The sequence below is a fragment of the Lasioglossum baleicum genome, chromosome 12 (genome assembly GCF_051020765.1).
Source record: "Lasioglossum baleicum chromosome 12, iyLasBale1, whole genome shotgun sequence".
Classification (NCBI taxonomy): domain Eukaryota; kingdom Metazoa; phylum Arthropoda; class Insecta; order Hymenoptera; family Halictidae; genus Lasioglossum; species Lasioglossum baleicum.
Window position 1 is genome coordinate 10,032,750 of NC_134940.1, and position 20,043 is coordinate 10,052,792.

The following is a 20,043-nucleotide window of genomic DNA, read 5'->3' on the forward strand; positions in this document are numbered from 1 at the left end:
ATGATGAGCAACTGTAAGTGAATGAATGGTAGAAAGGTAGAACAGTGTTCAATAAAAAGAGAATTTAATATTTGATTGGCTATAAAAATTGCATCAACCAAGAGAAGGAAGTGAATATAGTTGTTTCCGTAAGGGTAGCAAACTTCGTGGAAGGGGTTTTCCATACCTGGAGGATTATGCAACGATTAGCGAGAAAGATTCGATTAGCAGTTGAATAGAAAGGGGACAGTATTTTGCATTCATTTGCTTGGAAATTCTCGTGGCAGGCACAAGTGGGTCAATAAAGGGGACATTGGATCGAATGTGTTCTTCGTTATAAACTTCTAATAAAAATACCGTGTCATACTCAGAACGCAATTAAGAAAATAAACAATCCAGGCTTTCACGGCAAAATATTATATATAGCCAACGCGGTTTAATCTTGACTCGAAAAGTATGCATTATGAAACAATAGCGTTCTCGTGTCGTCGGTAACAGGGTCATTCACCTTAGTACAGTTTACCGAACGTGCGAACCCAGCATGATTAAGGCGACAATACCGTTTTCATTAAGCGGAAGACATACTGTTTAGTATTACAGCTTATGAACAGGGAATAATGATTTAATAACAATGCCCTCGAGAGATTTAAATCTTTTCATTAAGTTTGTGCAAGCGTGTTATTAAAATATGTAGTACTTAGAAATTCTTTTGAATATCGTGAATGCTCGAACAGAGCGGTTCAAGTAATCGTATGCAGCAATTTCTTTATGCAAATTTTTAAAGTGCATTTATTGAGGCTTCGATTGATTCTCACTGCTGCACACGCACGAATCAATCGATATGTTTAATAATTTTACGCTGTAGCATCAACATGTGCTGAATAATTCTGCAACAGAAACTTTTTTAGAACAACAAATTACCAGTGCATTTATCGAGATATTGATTGACAATTTGTCTAAAGAAGTGGACATTTGTTATCTTTCTGACAGTTTTAATCCTTGAGATATTGATGCAGCGTGCTTATCGAGGTTTCGTTCATTTTGACAACAGTAACTTATTTTATTTAACAATTTTATGCGATATCGTTTTCGTGTAGCATCGTCATTATTTTATAACAAAATCATTTATACAATTTAAAGAAAATTAGTGATTTTTTATACTTTTAATAAGGTCCTTCAATTTCAATGGATTTATTAATACGCGAATTTACGTCACAATTTAAGATTCTTCGAATTAAATATAATCGTAAATGCATGGATTTATGTATTTGCCCCAGAACTTTGACATTCTCAATAATTATAAAATGCTCACGTTGTTCAGCAACATGTGCCTCCGGCAGTCTGAATGTTTATTAAATCGCTGGAGAGCATTAATACCTTCTACAAAGTCACCTTCCAATTCCCAGCAATTTTTAAATCAAAATTCTGAATGGCTTTGATCCAATTAGACAGATAAAATTGCATACCGCATTTATCAAAACCTTAATTCACTACAATTTTAATATATTCACCAATGCATCAATTTACTTAATAATTTCCCACAGGAATATATTTATAAAGACAAAGAGTGTGCAGCGAAATGAGGATTAATGGTTTAAATTATAATCCCATTTTTCAATGCTGATGAATCCATGAATGCTTGAATGCATTTAATAATTTTCACAATTATGAATAACAATGAATAAAAATTTGCTCGAGAACGCGCTAATTTATTCAATAATTTTCTTCAGAAATACTAACTCAACAATTACGACCAAAAGCAACCCTTTCGATATCACAAAAAATCCTCCGATCCCAACATCCCCGCAAGCACACAAATCAATTTAACCATTTCCTTCACAAATACAATTACAAACCCACCAAAACTTTCCCAACCTCCCTCAAATTCGCCAAATCAAATTTCAGCCCACTCACCTACAACCTCTCCACACCCCAGAACTTTCTCCCTCGAAAAACCTATAACCCAATTCTAGTAATTATCCCTCAGTCTCCAAATCACAAATAATACAAAAAATTAAATTTGGTGCAATCCAGATATACTGTTAGTCTTATAATTGATGGCACGCGCTTAAAATCGCAATAACTTTTTAACGAATGAGCCAAAAAATTTCAATTATTCTGCCAAACTGGATGGATTACTCTTTCTTAGATGATATGCAATAAAAATTTCAGAAATATTGCGTTTAATCTCCACTGTGGGTCGATTCAAACCTGAAACTTCGCCGTCGCATTGGTTGAACCAATTTGAAAGATGGCGGGCAAGGGTAGTCCCGTGGCCCTCGGACGCGATCGTGCACCCCTGGTGTTCATTGGTTCGTTGGTAAGGGTGGCGAGTGCGCGTTCGAGAGACAGCGAGCATGAGTAGGACGTGGGTCGCCGTGCGTCGGTGCAGAGGGCCGAGAGAGCGTGTCTCCTGCGGAACACAGCTGGCACGGACCGTCAAGATGTAAGCTGTCGGCAGAGAGACGTGTCCACGGTAGCCGCTGGCCCAGGCCGAGAGAACGTGCACGAGAGAGGGAGAGAGAGAGAGAGCAAGAGAGCAGAACGAGAAGAAAGAGTTCAGAAAGCAGGAAGAGCCCAGAAAATAGAAAGAAGAACGAACAAGAACGGAGTAATAGGTACCTGGGCGACCTAGAAGGAGAAGCAGACGACGAAGAAGAAGCTGAAGAAGAAGCTGAAGAGGAAGAAGAAGAAGGAGTGGAGCTCGCTTCAAGGGGAAAGTGGTGACGACTAGGGGCGATCAAACTGGGCCGATCAGGGAGGATGGTGTAGCGGGAACCTGGGGGATCGATTGCTTCCCGATAGTTGGCATGGAGGACACGGCACTGGGGTAAGTGAGACACCGGGGGCCTGCCATGGTCCGCTTTAAAGGGGTGCGTTCCGTAACTAGGATTCGAGGGTCGATCTATCTGTCCGATATCTGTCCGATCTACCTGATCCGCGTGATCTATCCACTCCGTGACGAATGTGGCGGATAAAGCGGGAAGTGTTTCTCAATCGATAACGTATCGATCGTCGGCCAGTTGCGAAAGCCCATGCGTCCCTTATTCCAGTCGATGTGATTCCGCGTGCGAAATCACTCTCACCCCCAATCACCGATGGAGATATGCCCCTGTGGCCTCGTTTCCGCGGATCTCTACGAACCTGGAAAGAGAGTGGAGTCGCTGTGCGAGAGATTCAGCAACCCCCGTGCCCACGCCACTGACCCCCATTGTCTTGTTCGACCCTTTGTTCGAACCCCGTTGTATTCGCCGCTTGCTTAATGCTTCGATGGCTTTTCTCTTAACCGAACACGCTCACCTGGAATCCATTCAGACGAACGATTGTTAGAGGTGGTTTCGCGTGTCGCGAGGGCTCTCGGTGAGGGTTATCTGTGAACAATCTTAACAGTCGTGCTAGGAGCTATTGATAGAAGCTGGTGCGAACTGCTTGGTGTTGGGGTGGAAAGTGAAATCGTTCGACTTTCAAGTAGGATCACGTGAAAATTGTTAGGGTCAGTACAGAAGTTTGTAGTTTAGAATTTTCTACAGAAGATTATTTAGTCACAGAGGTTTCGATTTGCGGGTAGTAATGGGAAAGTTGTTACGGAAAAACGAAGGGGGTGCAGAGATGTTGTCAGTAAATGCGATACCGTGTTGAGTCATGCTGCTTTTTTAGGTATGAAAATGATTTTTTCTTATTTTCTGGGTTAGTGTATTATTTGGAAATAGTCAACCCTTCATCGAAAATAATTTTCTTCTATTTTCCCTGCTTATATATATATATATATATATATATATATATATATATATATATATACAGCGAGTTGAACCAAGGGTAGTTTGATTATTATACAAGTACAATATTTTGTAACAATTTTTCTTTTTCAAAATTCCCAGTGTAAACTCAGTGCGAAACGGGACTCGAATGGGGGGTTCCCCTTTGGATTACCAATACGCGGGATGAATTTTTAATCAGATATGGAAATTGTTTGAAGTGAACTATTCATGGCAGAGTGGTTGTGCAGCGAACCCCGTTGAAGAAGCTACCACGGAGGGGGTTGGCCGTCTCGTCGCGAAACCCACCTCCATAGAGTCTCCCCGTGAAGAGAACGTCGCGTCGCTCGCTCCACGGAAAATCTAAATGTAAATCGCGGAGAACCGCGAACGAGATAAACGGGGAGCTTCCGTGCATCGTTATCAGGACGCTTATTGAATGAGGAAACACTGGGAAATCAGGGGGTGGATTTTTCAAGCGTCGCGCGTCCACTATTTCCACGGGAAACTGTTATCGTTCACCCTTTCGCGGTGTCTTCTCTCTTTCAAAAGATTTAACTCCCGCAAGTTCCGCGAGCTCGACTACACCCATGCTCTGCTTTACACACTGTGCAAAAGTTGCTATTTCTCTGTAAAATTTATTGTTTCTCCGTAAAAGAAGTGCTTCTTCCACTTTACCTTCTTCGAATATTCGAAGTAAGGAACATGTTTGATAGAAGCTATTTTAAATTCGATTGAAGAGACTCTCGCGATCCAATGATAATATCGTTATTATCGAACGATCACAATATCGTTATTAGCGTGGTGCTTGAATAAATGTTGCTTCTATATTAAAACTTAATAGCGTTCAGGACAAAATTTATGCGAATCTCGTGCGTTCGTAGATAGTCGTTTCCCTTCGCTGTCATTTTAAAAACGAGTTACGAACTAGGGTGTATAATTATCTGTTTAATATTTTATTACGATTATCGTGCTCACATCGTCGACTCTCTGTTGCGTCTATTAGGTATCGACTAAAGTAAGCGCCATTGTAATCAACGTTGTATTACGGTAAAAATTGAATTTCTGGTCGTTGACATTTTTCGCGTACAGGATTGTTGTCTCCATTTTGGGCATTGAATTGCACCAAGTCATTTTCGTCATTTACGCATAAAATCTGCAACATACTAACGTCGCCATTAAAAGCGAGTGGCCCCAAAATGATCCGAGGAGTGAAGGCCTCTCCGTTTTAACGATTCTTTATCCGGGGCCCTATGGGCGAATTAGACAGCACGAGGGTCTAAACGAGAACACGTAGGCCTCGGCGAACGTCAGAAAGCGGCTCGGCGTCCGTGTTCAAGCTTTCCACGAGCTCGAAAACTGTAGGGGTCGGTTAGAGCCCTCAGGTAAATGGCTCCTAACAACTTTTTCGCGCTCCGGGGTAGGAAGGTGCGACTCTATTAACGTTGGAATGCTTCCAACCAAAGAACGTCTGCGGTGAACGGTCTCCGATCGTCTCTGCGAACCGTCTCTCCGAAGAAAGTTGACTGAGACGTTGCGTTTCGGGGTCACCGGCGACCCCGGGGGTAGCTCCAAAAGCGACGGGGAACGTCGATTGCAACCTACAACCCTGCTCGCCGCCAGAAAGATACCAACTCGTTTCAGAAGTTGCACGCTCTTTCTTATCTGGCCTGCATAAATAATCGTCCCCGGTTTATGGAACTTTTTGTAGCACACAGAGTCGAGTCTAATGCTCGTAATGGTCGTAGATAGCAACTGGCCTGGCGATTTTTTTAGCTTCTGCTGTTCTTCGATGTTTGAGTCTGGGATCTGCAAGATATTCTTCGACCCTCGAGCTTCTTTTAGAATTGTTGATTACGCTTGGGATTGTTCACAGTAATGTTATAGCAGGCGAGTTTAATTTTAACGATTAAGATAAGTTTCAGTGATTACAACTTTCTTTGTAATTCGTAATGTAAGGAAAAGCGGGGTTATTAATGTATTCGGGCACACGGATAACCAAATGTTAACGACAGACGTGTTTGTCGCGGGCGCGCCCGTTTCTATCTCTCTTCTTTTTGTAATTCGTTGGCGATCGTAATTTTACAATTTTTCTATTATTTATGATTCTCTGTTTTTATGAATTTAGTTATATATAGGGTTGCCTGTTAATACACACACACACACACACACATACATACATCATCCGTACTTCAAGCCCATAGTAATTTTCTAAAAAAGGAGAAAATTTATATCTATTGTACGTTTACATATGTTCTCCGATAACTATACATTAACGAAACCAAAATAGAATTTCATCTCGGTTTAAAGGGAATTAATAACATACATATATTTATTAGACTCTGTTCAGAATCTTCATCACGAGTCGGACACGATATTGTAAGGCAAGGGGTTAAGTATGCGATTGTTAAAATAATTTTTTAATGTTCGTTAAGCATGTGCAATTTATTTTGGCAGCAACGTAATATTTCTGGGAAGTGTAAAACATCATTGTTCTCCGGTATCCGCAGAGTGTTGTTTCCTGAACAAAATGGAGGTCAATTTAACTTGATCGTTATAGGTGAGAGGTCATAGGGTGTCGGAGGATCGAAGAAAAATATTTTCCGACCGATTTAGAGCTGAGACACATCGACAGGAAAAGGGGGAATAATCTACACTCGCGATTTTGCGCGTCCTCTATTTTAGGGAACAGTGTCATGAGGAAAGCTTTCTCGTTAACTGTCCGGTGTTCCTCATATCTGCGCTGCTCAATGCTGTCGACGTCGTTCCAGATTCGGGTGGAAAAACGAAACGAGTCTCTTGACTTGTCTGAAGACTTTTCTCTATGTCGAAAGCGCACGGAATCGACCGAGAGGGTTGATGGGCTTGAGCTGGCACTGGGATTTAGCTGGTCGTTTGCTGGAAAATCGAGAAGGAAAAATATTTATTCAATTTATATGTATAAACGTCCATCAGTTTTGAGAGCGATAAAAATAGGACATAAAAATTGAAATTGGAATAAGCATTTTATCTGTTGACTGGGGATACAGAATTAAATTGCCTTTGATGTTTCTTGTCATAAAAAGAATGCAGATCTTTATGCAAAATAAAAATGTCTTCCTTCGGGAATTTGAATTGGGCCATTGCGTGACAATATTCTGAAATTCGTTTAATCTGAATATGTATTGGGTTGGAAAGAAAGTTCGTAGCGTTTTCAAATTAAGAATCGAAGATAATGTAAGGTATTTATTCATAAGTTTATGCAATAACACGAGAAGGTACCTCGAAAATGGCAAAAAGTAATAGAATAAAATGGAAAACATGTTATTGAATAAATCTATGAATAAATATCTGAATGTTAGCTTTCAATTTTATTTTACAAACGCTACGAACTTTCGTTCCAACCCAATATTGTATTATACATCAGAATTGGGCAAAAATTTAATCATCGATTGACGAATAAATATCTACTTCAATCGTTAATCGTAGTTAACAATTAATCTCCTAGTTTAGTCGTTAATTGCGATTAACGATTACACTCCTTTCAATTGTGATCGTCAATCGGATAATTGATTAATGATTAACTGTTGAAATTTCGAAATGAAATACGAAATCAAAACTATATGAATGCTGAAAAAAATGTAAACTGAGTTGAGACGATTATCATCATCAATCGATTGAATCAATCGTCGATTTTTCAATGATTACCTTTTTTAATCGTACACATTAATCAATCAATCTTGATTAAAATATTAATCGATTAATGCCCAACTCTGTTATATATGTCCAGGCTTTTAAATAAACAGTTTTCGGTCTGGGTCAGTGTCCTTTGGTCCAAATGCGTCAATGGGTGAAGCACAAACTTAAAGCCAGCCAGTATTTGTAAGAATACCTATCGCCCGACGTACTTTGACCCACTTAACGCTCGGATCATCCGGATCGATCGGGAGACAGAACGTTCCCACTAGAGGAACGATCCTGCAAACGTGTCAGAAGGGGTTAAGGATCCCAAATCTATCTGTGTACACTATGACTTCCGGGCGCAGAAAGTTTGAGCTCAGTTTAGGGACCAGTTTCGAGAGTGTTGGTGTTAGAGTGTTCGGTATCGCTGGCGAGAAATAGGGATAATCAACTAAATCGCTGAGCTGTGTACACACCGAAACCCAAAGGACTCGACGACGAGAAAGACCAAATGTCAGGCGATGTACCCAATGAACATCTTAATTTACTGTTTTCGGTTGTTAAAATAGAACCAGGAATTAAATAGAAGTCTACATTTCGTCTGAAGAATTTCACTAAAACAAAGACAAAATTTTTAATTCAACCACTTTAATCAACACACTTTAATCAAAAATCCAATTAAATCGCGCCAGCCCGTTTTTATTAAAAATCCATAAAATCCTTGGCGATCGTCCTCATAAAATCAAAAATACGATCGCCAACAGATGCATGGCAAATAGAAGCACGAGCCAGTGATCAACCTGAAAATCGCGGCCCCCCGGCTCGCTATAGTCACGCGACCGGCTCCGGCGAGCAAGTGTCAAGGGAATAACAAAATCCGCGAACCAATCGCAGTTCCAGAGAAAATGGAATCGATATCACTGCCGAAAGTGGTAGCGCCCCATCGGCATCGATCTCCCTGAGCATAATGAAATCCATTTAAAGAATGAACAGTCCGGTTTTCTGGAACTAGGCGCGGTTACGGTAACTCCAGGTCGTATCGCTGCCTTGAACTCGATTAATTAGCGCCGGCTAACCGCGTTCATTTTCAGGATGACGGGACTGGGTGGAGCGCGAGGGTGGTAAACGTGGCGGGGGTGACGGGAAATTAGGGCTCCGCTCTCGTAAAAATAACAAAGCTAATTTTCCCACCGTGCGATAAATATACCCGATCAATTGCGCGGAACGGGCCGGCGAATCTGGTCTCTTTCTCTCCAGGTCTGTTACTCTCTTTTTCCCCCACCACCGGCAGCTTTCTCCTCCTATTTTCGCTGCTCCACCCCCTCGGACCCCCTCCAATCCCCTGCTCTTCCGGACCAGGCCGTGACGATAGAACGAAACATGTGGACACAGCTGAATATGGATCGAGAGTGCATGGGTTTCGGTGCACGCGGTGCATAGTGGGAGAAAAGCGGTTGTAGGGGCGAAAGGGGCTGGTTGCAGGAGCGTAAAGGGGCGCGGGGGTGGTTTAAAGCACGATACCGAGAGATCTTTTAAAGGGTGTGGATCGATTAAGCTGCGAACCACTGAAAGAATCCAACCCCCTGTCTTTCCACGAATACTTTCGCTTTCCGGGGGGAATTCCGCGACACGAAATGCACTCCCTCAGGGTTGAAATTGAAATACTTCAGCAACCCCGCGGATTTTTACCCGAAGGGGCGCGGAGTCGATGGTCGACCACGATTTTTGTTCGTGAACGGTTCACTGGATATTTCTTTCCGACCTGTAATCAAAGGATTTATCATTTTGCACGTGCGAATGATATCGGTAGTTTTATTGCGGTTTTAAGGGTTGGTTTTAAATAGCGCATTGAGAATCGCTCGAGTATTTGAAATATTGATTTAAGGGGTGTTTCTGAATTTCTAATCAAAGGATTTGTGGGTCATTCGGTTTCGCTCGAGTGTAATCGAATTTGTTTCGATGCGATTCCTGAGGGATGATTTAAAAATGAACTTGACAATTTTTGCGAAGTTAGAAGATTGATTTGGTAGAAGTTCTTTTAGGACTTGGTGGAATTTTTCTAGTTTGCCTTTTTTTCTAGATGCCTTTTAATAATCAAAGAAACGTTTAATTTCTTTGATCGCTTTAGTCTCTCGTTACAATGTTTGGGGGATGCTATTTCAGCTGAACCAGTTTTCACCTTCGTGGATTTGGATTATCGATTTACGGTAGAGTATTTTAAGATCTCCTAATGGAAATAATTTTCCTATAATGCATTTATCTCTGGAATCGATGCTGCTCATTTTGTTGCAATTTCGACGGGGTGTTCGAGAATCTTTGTAAATTTGGAATATCGATTTCCCCGAGGGGTGTGTAACCGATTGGACTGTTTGCTCGATGAACGGAGTGAGGTCAGCTTTATAATTGGCGAAGGAGCTCTCGTTATAACTTTGCAAGTTCTGGCGGAGTTCGTTTTGTGATTTTAGCAGCGGGATAAAAATCCCTCGAACCACTTGTAATTCGATATTTGAACGTTCAAAGCATCGTTATACAAAACTCTCCTTGTAATTTTCGTCTCGTTATTTCGCCGTGTAGATTGTGTTAGAGGGCTTGTGTCAACAGAGGAGAACAGTGTGTATGTACGCAAGAGGTTAGGAGACAGTAGATTGTACCTATTGTTTGCCGAAGTTCCGAACGGAAGCCACTCAAAGGCTTACCTGAGGACACAGCTCTCGATCCATTAGCTATCTCAGACCTTATTAATTAAGCATCTCAAAAGGGGGGTATCAGCAAGAAATCTGGCATCCAGACTTGGATCCGAGAAACTGATACGTTCAACCCCCACATTCATCTATTTTACCATTTCTCGCGAAAGTTTATGCCACGCGAAAATATAAAAAATAATTAAACCGACTTCGAAAAAATGCACTAAAAAGTATGAAATAATTTCCATTTAATTTATGTGAATACACACGAACTTAAATACAATACAATCTTTTCGGAGGCGGCGCAAAACTGAAAATTTTTCGACACTGGAAATTACGAAAATCCTTAAATTCTTCTACATGCTTTCACATATTAATAATCTTCTCTTCCCATCTACTGATTTCCAAGTCCACCATATTCAATTTTGCACATTTTTCACATTTGACAATTTTCAATTTTGCGCCGCCTCCGAAAAGATTCTATTGTATTCAAGTTCGTGTGTATTCACATAAATTAAATGAAAATTATTTCATACTTTTTAGTGCATTTCTTTAGTGCCTTTTTTTCGGTTGGTTTAATTTTTTTTTATGAAATCTTTTTAGTGGAACGAGCAGAAGTTGTAGAACACCGTAGGATAGTTTTTCGGTCTTATTGGTTATTTTCAATAAAAACCGCAAAGAATGAAAAAATGCAAAAATTGTATTCAAGGGACCAATCGGGAGACATACCCTACAAAATGCTGAAGGTTTCGTCCTGATTGGTCCATCCATCTCGGCGTAATCGGTGAACATACATAGAAGAAAAAGCGAAAAAAAGGCACATTCAGATCGAATTCAGTAACCTCCTCCTTTTTCGAAGTCGGTTAACAAAAACAACTTACAACGTCTGAAAACGAAAATAAAAAGAGGGAGAACACTGACGTCATTCTCATGTTTTGATATTTTTCTAGCGTTTTTTTATACAATAACAACAAGGTTTTCGCGTATGATGTTCAAAAATACGTAACATTTTCCAGAAGTATGGAATGAAAGAAGAGAAGAAAATAAAAACCAGCCTTTATCAAGTTACGTAACATATTGTGCTCGTAAAGTTTATAACAATTCTCATAACTTCACAGAAAATTCGCTGTTTACACAGCAAAAAAAATATATCAGAATTGACATGACATCTTTTTAAAGCAGGAACTGACAATTAGAATGACCTCGGAATTATAATGAGACCTCCAATATAAGAACCACGAGAAAATTGCAAGTGCCTGCGGAATTTCAAAATTTTCCGCGCTGCCATGACTCATTTGTAAGTCGTCGACGTTCCGTCGCTTCGACGATTCGCTAGCATCTCGAGGTAACCAGTCGAAAGCCGCGTTTCCTCGTGATCGCGTCTGATGGGAAGCCACGGGAATTTGCAAACAATCGATCGCCATCTATCATCCTCGCGAACAGCGTGTCCTCGAGCCGGGTATCCATCTTTTCAGTCTCCTGCGTCGTTCCTGCTGTTCCGCCTCGTCTCCCGACGTCGCACTGGTTCGTTACCGGTCCGCTTAATTACCTAAAGATTTAATTGGACTCCGAGAACTTGCGAATCGTGTTACAAACAATTGCACGCCTCCACGCTTTGTTTACTCTCGGAGTTCGCTTCTTCTAGGACTTAATGCTCGGCAATTATAAAGTTCGAAGGAGTCTAGCGGCATTAAAAAATTTTCTTGGGGACTAAAACCACCGCGACTTTAAACATTAGAGTCTCCTCTTTGCAACAATCCTTAAAATTTTGATGTGTCAGTTTTTGTTTCCGTTTTACTGAATAATCAAACGTGGCAGACATTGTTCGGACGGAGACGGTACCTCCGCTTTATTATCATTGTACTTCAGAACATAAATGGAGCTAGAAAAAATTATTGTACGATTTTTTGTTTCCGTTTTATTGAATAATCTGCTGGTGGCAAGCATTGTTCGGACGGGGAGGGTACCTCCGCTTTTTTATCATTGTACTTCAGGACATAAATGGAGCTGAGAAAAATTATTGTACGATTTTTTGATTCCGTTTTATTGAATTTTGAAGTGACAAAACTTGTTTTTCCATTATTTCATGGAATATAGAAACATTTTTGAAAAACTGACTGAGTGATTCGAAAGCAGAGGCTTCAGGCCTCAGAACGAGCCAAGAATGATTGCAGTATGACCATTCGTTACGCAGCTATGGCAACTTTCACCGAAAATTGAGTGCCCTTTAATTTTACACGTGTGTCCGTTTGCAGTCGTGTGTTTGAAATACGCTTAAAAGGAAAATGCGATAGATGTTTCGACGAAGTTTTAGGAAAGCCGGCGGCCAATATTGATTTTCGCGGTCGCGATAGCAAATATCCAGACGGGATCGGAATTTCGGAAAGTCGTCCGATGAAAAGGACGTTTATAAATACACGGGACGTTCTGGATAGCTAAATCGTCGCTGCGTGCTCTAATATCCCGGAGAAAAACTTGAATTTTCTCTCTCGACGTGCCTCCCCTGTGGGAACGACATCCTCGTCGGATTCCACGGGACCCATCGATCCGTAAGTTTCACGAAATCGTCGCTATGTACGGTACTGGGAATATTTGTTCGCTGAAACATTCAAATTCCAAACACCGAAGCTTACCGCTTCAGAGCAGCTGGAATTAGCAAAGAAATTTTCTCTCTGGTCTAATTAAACTCGAAACAGTCCGCAGGAATTGTTGGCCTCCGCTAACCCACGATGATCACTATGCTGCGGATCTTTACGCGTTTATGGTTTCCGAAAATTTTCAAAAAATGATAGAGAATGTTTCAGACAGAATTTCATTAATTTCATCAGCCTTAACAGTTCACTTAAGGGTTAATCTTTCTTTTGTTTTAAACAATATCCACTGAAATTGTCATAAACGTATAAAATCCAATAATCACGACCCGGTAAAGCAAAGTTATTCATTCGGTCGAAGCACAACAAAATAATTCATTTGGACACGGTAAAGAGCGCAGTGCATCCCTCATTCATCAAATACAATAATTATAGGCTAATTTACATTGAACGCGTTCGTTCCGTTATCGAATACCCGGGCGCATGTTGTAAATGAACGCTAATAATTGTAACATAATTTGTCTGGCTGTGCTATTTGTTTAATTATTGATTCGACACCAAATCCTTCGCTTCGAGCAATTATTCAAGTGTTTACAATATGTTGTACTCATATGTGAACAATTAATTGTGCTTAAGCAATTTGTGTACAAACAATTTGCACGTTAATGAACATTGAGAATACTAGCCAAAGTTCAAAAATCAGTGCAAAAGTTCGTGCCCGATTTTTATGCACAACAATTTTTAATAAAATTGAAATGTAACAGGAATATTATATATTTTTAATTAAATATACTCACTCTGTCCCATAATAATAGTACCAAGTGAATATTTAAACGGGAATTATTGGCGAATGCAGCTGCAAGTTATGTTGTAGCGCAAAATTGCGAAGCCTTCAGTCAAAATCAATGTTTCATGACATCTGTCATTTGTTTTAACACATCTCTCAATTTTTAGGTTAACCTAATTATTACAAATTATAACTAGTCTTCTAATTTCATCCGCTGATCGAAATCAACTGTTTTATTTCAGTCCGATATCAACCCATTGTAAAAGTAAGATGAAAAAAAAATAAGTTATGCTGAAAGCAATGAAGAACGATGGCTCCAATAATTTTAAGCTGGTATAGGGAATAGGGAATCGGGAAAGCAAAGCTTCGCAGATAAGGGATCCTACCTACAAGTTTAAAATGCAGTAACGAAATTATTGAAAAATTCAGAAACTATCTGAACACTCAAAATAAAAATTAGGAGTAATATTTTTAATTTATTGTTTAATGTAATCTAGTTTTTTGATAATAAATGTTGCGTTCTATATTTATTTTCTTTTGCTACTACTATTTTGAGACAAATTAAATTCATCAACCGCTACTATTATTACGAGACAGAGGGTGTATATAAAATACATAAGAATTTTTTCTTGGAATTAATTCGTATACTGACAATCACATTATCTCGTGCACGTAACGATTTGAAACTCCCAGAAACCATCTTGAAATTGAATGACAGTGAATGCCAAGGTCAGTTTTCTTCAGCGTGCCGCGGGTTCCCCGGATAAGCCATAATCGCGCACGTTGACAGATCTAAGGAAAATATCGCGTGACTGTATGCGAAGAATTCAGTGGTCATACTTGGCGTCGTAACCGAATCGCATGATTTTATTTTATCAATGATCTCGCGCGTAAATTCGAGGGTGACGCAACGAATATTTCCAGTGGCGTCGAGTGCATAAGTGTGTCAGTCACGCTTCGAAAATGGTTCTGGCTCCCGCGAACACTGACGCAAACACGTCCATCGAGATGATCCGCAGCCGTTGCTAATACTATAACTACACATGTGCTGTGACTCAACTGTGAAGATGTTCGATGATCGGAACAAACTATGTATACCTGTGCGACGAACGTGTGCGGTGACCTGTTGAGAGTGTTGAGACACAACGATGAGCTGCCAAACGGCAACTGACGTCTACTAAAACACCGAGGACCGTTTGATCCACATAAAAGTGCATTCATACTGATTAACCCCTGGCCCTACGATTGGCTTTATGGTTGCAGTGATTAGAACTTCTTTAACGTTCATAATTCTTTAGAAGAAGACAAAGGAAGATTTACGGAGTGATTATTTTATTTAAATTCTGATTGAAATCACAATCGCAAGGGGTCAACACGGGAGACTCGTTTTCAGGATTGCAAGGGTGCGGGATTCGCCTTCTCATTTCTCGATAATACAAAAATGGCGGTTTTCAGTAGTCAAAAACACTAGATAAAAGATCGATCTGGGGCGCTATCGCCCTCAAAAGTCCTATTTTGCATTATTCGGCAGCATGTAGCTATGCTATGCATGTCCTATACTGGAAATGATTATACACAATGGCATGCAACACATGAGAGCCATTTTTAGAGCTCGGTAGCAGTGTTAATATAATAAATAATTTTTTGTTCCGGACCAGTGAAAGACGCAACCCACGATTTCCAAACCGGGAAAATATGTAACCCATGTAATTTCGATAGTTTTTAATCAAAATGGGAAAATTGCCGAGGCTTCGGAGCGAGCTTGTTCTCGAAGCGTTGTACGATACAACGCTGCGTGCTATAAATAGAGGAGCCTTGTTAGCGGTTAGACGTCGAGCTCTCGCACGTAGGTACAGCGACGGTAGACGCGGTAGACGCGGGTAGACAAGGCGGACACACAATTCCCATCTTTTTTTAACCGGAGAAGGAGCTCTGGCCGGCCGATAATCGTTTTCCACGAGCAAATAAACAGCCGCGAGCGTGGCGGATAATTAAACGACACCGGCCCCGCGCCTCGCCGCGATTTATAAGCCCGTTAACCTGCTCAACTTTCATCCCCTCGCTGACCCACGGGTCCCGTTTACATTTTTCATCGATCACGACACCGACAACGATCTCACCCTCGTCACGCGTTCTTCTCCAACACTCGTTGAAACGTTGAATTCTTTACATCTGTCTTGTTCGTGCATCTAACGGTGGGTCATTCTTTTTAAGGATCACAAAAGTGACATTGTTGTTGGCTTGTGGAAATGGCAAAGTCGAATTCTTTACATCTGTCTTGTTCGTGCATCTAACGGTGGCACATGTTTTCGCTGAAGGGTGAGGGACATTGTTGTTAGCTTGTAGAAATGGCAAAATCAAATCCAACTCGATGTACAGTTTCTTTTTAATTTGATTTATAGTAACAAAAAATTGATTTGTTTGTACAATACAAACAGATTGTTACAATATGTTCCAATAAGGAACTTGATTCAGTTGTTGTTCACATAATTTCAACAATAAAGGGCCAATAAAAACATATTCTTACGCACAAACAGGTCAAGATCGAATATCTCACAGTATCCGAAGAAAGAAAGTGTCTGAACGTTCGAGGGTTAACAAACCGGTGAATTGTAAAACTGGAGATTCTCCAGATTGACCAGTCTCTCCCCACGAAAGAGGGAAAGTGCACTCGGTGTCCCATCATCGATTGTCTTCCCGGTGAAATTGGAGGCCGCGTTAAGAGCAGATCCGGCCGATAAGCCGCGCGCGAGTGATTGTGCCGTTTCGCCGTTATCAGGGAACGCAGCGTGAATCGCGGCCGTCTAGAAGCTTTTCCGGGGCACTATTAGTTTCTCTTGGCTGCTCTCCTCTATCTCAACGACCCTATTTCTCTTCCTGTTTTCCTTTCTCATCCCTCTGTCTCGCTCGTTCTCCTCTCTGCGTGTGCCACGTACAATCCTTCGGGAATAGACACTTCGCAGATATTGGCAGGATTCCATGCTCCTGCAGCCACTTCCACGCATTAACCACCGTCTACCCTGCCTGCAGGAGTCGTTAAACCTCCCCGCCGAGTGAAAAATCAAGGATTTCTTAATCGATGCCCGGCAGCTTTTCGAAACGCGCGAGCAATCCCCGCAGAATCAGCAACGAACCTTCAGGCACGTTCCTGCAACCATAATCGAATCTTCTTCTTCGAGCTTCCTTTCCCGAACATGTCGACTCGAATCCTGAAAAATGTCGAATTCAAGCATCTGTCTGCTTCTCTTTTCTTGTAGGTTCATTAAAATTGGTAATGGAGGTTCCGGAATTTTTATTACAGAAATGTAAATTCTATCCACTTCTCCTTCTTCTTGTCTTTCTGGTACGTTCCTCAAATAACAAGAAAGTTGATAGTCCTCTTGAAATGATTGTTCTTCGAGGATGTTAATCGTTCAATTTCCCGAAAATGTCGAATTCAAGTATCTGTCTGCTTCTCTTTTCATTTAGGTTCATTAAAATTGATAATGGGTGTTCCGGAATTTTATTTTGCGCCAGGCACTCTGAATTTGATTAGAAAAATGTAAATTCTGTCTCGACGACCATATTTTCTATCGTGTTATATTTTTACCTCGCTTTCTTACTCTCTTTCCTGCGTGCACCTCGTACAACCCTCCCGGAATAGACATTTCGCAGATATTGGCAGGATTCCATGCTCCTGCAGCCACTCCCATGCATTAACCACTGTCTATCTCGCCCGCAGGAGTCGTTAAATCACGTTGTCGATTGAAAAATCGAGGATTTCTTGTCGATACGAACGACCGATCTCGGAAGAATCATCAATTTTCTAGTCAATTTGTCGAACAATAGGATCAATTCTTTAACAGCTCGCACAATTTCAGTTTAAATATTTTTCAACTCACTTCTTGAATTGAAACTGACGTTAATTTTCTTATTGAACGTATAACTTTAGGAACATGATGAATGCTATAACAAAATGAACGCTCGTTCTTAAAGGGTGCGCTTCAAGTCTTGAAAAATGTCACATTTAGGTGTTTCCATACGCCTGTCTTCCACTTCCAGTCCATTAAAACTTCCATTGCGGATCGTAGAATTCTACTTTGCATCCGACTCCCCGAATTTCATTAGAAAAATGTAAATTCCCGGCGAACTTCAGCGGTTTGTTAACTACTCCGCCACTGTTGCTAACGATTCTAGAACCCTCCCAGGCTTTTCAGATAGTTTCGCGAATTTTTCACCCGCGAAGAAGAGACTGAAGTGTCTTCGTCAACGCAACACTGGTCGAACGAGTTTCAAAGGAGTCTGGCACGGAGGCTATAAATATTCATGGAAATATTTATATATTTATATTTTACCTGTTATTTTATAAACAGCGTTTCTTGAACGCCCCCACGCACCTCAAAGAAAATCAATTTTATTCTTCATTCACAAGGTATTCCATTTACGCTGACCACAAGATATTTAATTAACCAGCTTGTGCTTTGGGGGCATTGTCGCGCGATGATTTCTAAAACATTGTTAGGTTCATGTACATACATCTCATGCGTAAAATTTTCGTTTAAAGCTGCTTTAAATTGTCAAGCTACACTCTCAAGAAAAGCGCCGTAAAACTTTCAGGATCTATAACATTTCCAAGAGTGCATGGCATTGATAAAATCAGTGTAACTTCGCCATTTCTCTGAACCGAAGCATAAAATTGAAGGAGCACGTTCTTGAAGCATTACTCTTTAAGAACATCCAATAAAGGAAATCGATTTTTTCCTTTTAGATGGAAACATTTAAAACTAGAACTACTCTACGGATCGAAATGATATTCTTCTGGTTTCTTCCTCCCCATTTATTTATTATTAAAAATATCTTCATGAGAAATTTTTCCAAAACTTTTTCACATTCCAATGTAAACGATAAGAATTGATTACAAATCATTATAATCAATCTGAGCATTTAATGCTCGATAGTTCCAGCGTTAACTAACATTCGATCGCCCCTGAGCAAGATATTCGACAAAGGGGAGCAGATTAAAGTGCATGTGCGTCAAAACGATGTTAATGCAGGTTCCGGTGAGAGATCAGGATCACTTTAGAAACCATAAAGCGGCGAGGGGGCGGATGGGAACCGGATGGACTCGCGCCGTCGCGCGTTTTATCGAAAACAAGGAAAAGGGTGCAGAAAGGGTTGAGCCAGGTGGCGGGCACGGGGCTGTCAGCTGTACAAAGCCGGTGGGAGCGATACAAAGACCGTTTTAACGGGTCTAGACAAATGTAACCGAAAACAGGGGCCGCAGACCGTGAGCTAATCTCTTTGAGCCTGTCGGCCGGAAGAACGGAGTCCGCAAACACCCGGGGCCCCGGGTTTCCAGCATTTTTCAACGGCCGAAGAGCCGATCCTGCGTCGCACGATGTGCAAACGCTCGTCGACGAGTCAAACGGACCACGAAATTGCGTTCCCAGCGGCCAAAGGACCGATCCCCTTCGCCAAGAACCGGTCAAGTAGTATAAGTCCGTCGGTGGCTAGGCGACCCCGCCGGAAGACGCGAATTTATCGAGCGACACACGTGAGTTCCGAATCGTTTACCACGTTCTCACGATGACGTCGGTGCTCTTTCAAAAATTTAGCTGGAACTTCCCGTGGAAAATTATGTGATCGTTCCTCAGTTGATTAATATTGAGTTGGCACGAAAGTAATTTTGGTATTTTAAGGTGAAGTGAAAGCCAATGTTTTTATTCAAGCAATGAACTTTAACCTGTAAAAACAATATATAAAAAAAACTTTTTAAAAACCACGCTTATATTGAAATGCACTAAAAAGGAGAAAATAATTTTTTTAGACATTAGTGACTATATTTGAAAGCGTGGAGCGCTGAACTATATTGACGTAATCTTCGTAGGTGCTCCACGCATTTATTTTTATAGTCACTAATGTCTGAAAAAATTATTTTTCCTCCTTTTCAGTGCATTTTAATATAAGCGTGGTTTTTAAAAATTTCAGCACAAAATACTGAAATTACTTTCTTGCTAACCCAATATTTTATGTTCTGCTTCGAGAACGTATTAATTCACACGTTTGTAGAACCGTTCGGAAATTTCTTTGAGATCGAATCTACCACGGATTTGAAGCTTCCTCTTGACAACAAGTGCAATTTTTTGTTGCCTCTTTCATCGGACGCGAACGTCACTCAATTTTTCGATTGAATACTTCGTTACGAATCCTCCACATTTCACGTACGGCCGATCACACTTCATTAATTCAGTTAACATCGACCCGATTCCGCGCAAACATGAATTTTATCATTCCGCGAGCCTGTTATCGGTAAACGTCGAACGGTCTCGAGCCCATCCCGGAAATTAAGCTGCAGAGTAAATTTTTCCCCATCGATTAAAAGGAAAACAATGCATGTATACCGCCGACAAACATCGTTCCCACCCTTTATTACGTTCCGTTATTACAAATTCCCAAATAAAATCTCTAATAACTGAAAAACCAATAGAGAGGGATTGCTGGAGAATCCCGTTGTTAATTATTAAATAAATCCGCGAGCTTTCCGCCAATTGCTTTTAGGCAGATAAAACAAAAAAAAAAAAAAGAGAAAAGCATTTGGACGAGCGTTT

General features: G+C 40.8%; 1 protein-coding gene across 5 annotated transcripts in view; it reads left to right on the forward strand.

The window, feature by feature from the left end:
- The first annotated feature begins 2,310 nt into the window (after nt 1-2,310).
- LOC143214261 (uncharacterized) overlaps nt 2,311-20,043 on the forward strand; it is a 39,242-nt gene continuing 21,509 nt past the window's right edge. For 4 of the 5 annotated variants that reach the window (XM_076435052.1, XM_076435054.1, XM_076435055.1 and 1 more), the window contains exon 1: nt 2,816-11,602. In XM_076435052.1, coding sequence (XP_076291167.1) covers nt 11,464-11,602 — 139 coding nt within the window. In that variant the 5' untranslated portion in view covers nt 2,816-11,463. The other variant, XM_076435056.1, reaches the window with a different exon arrangement.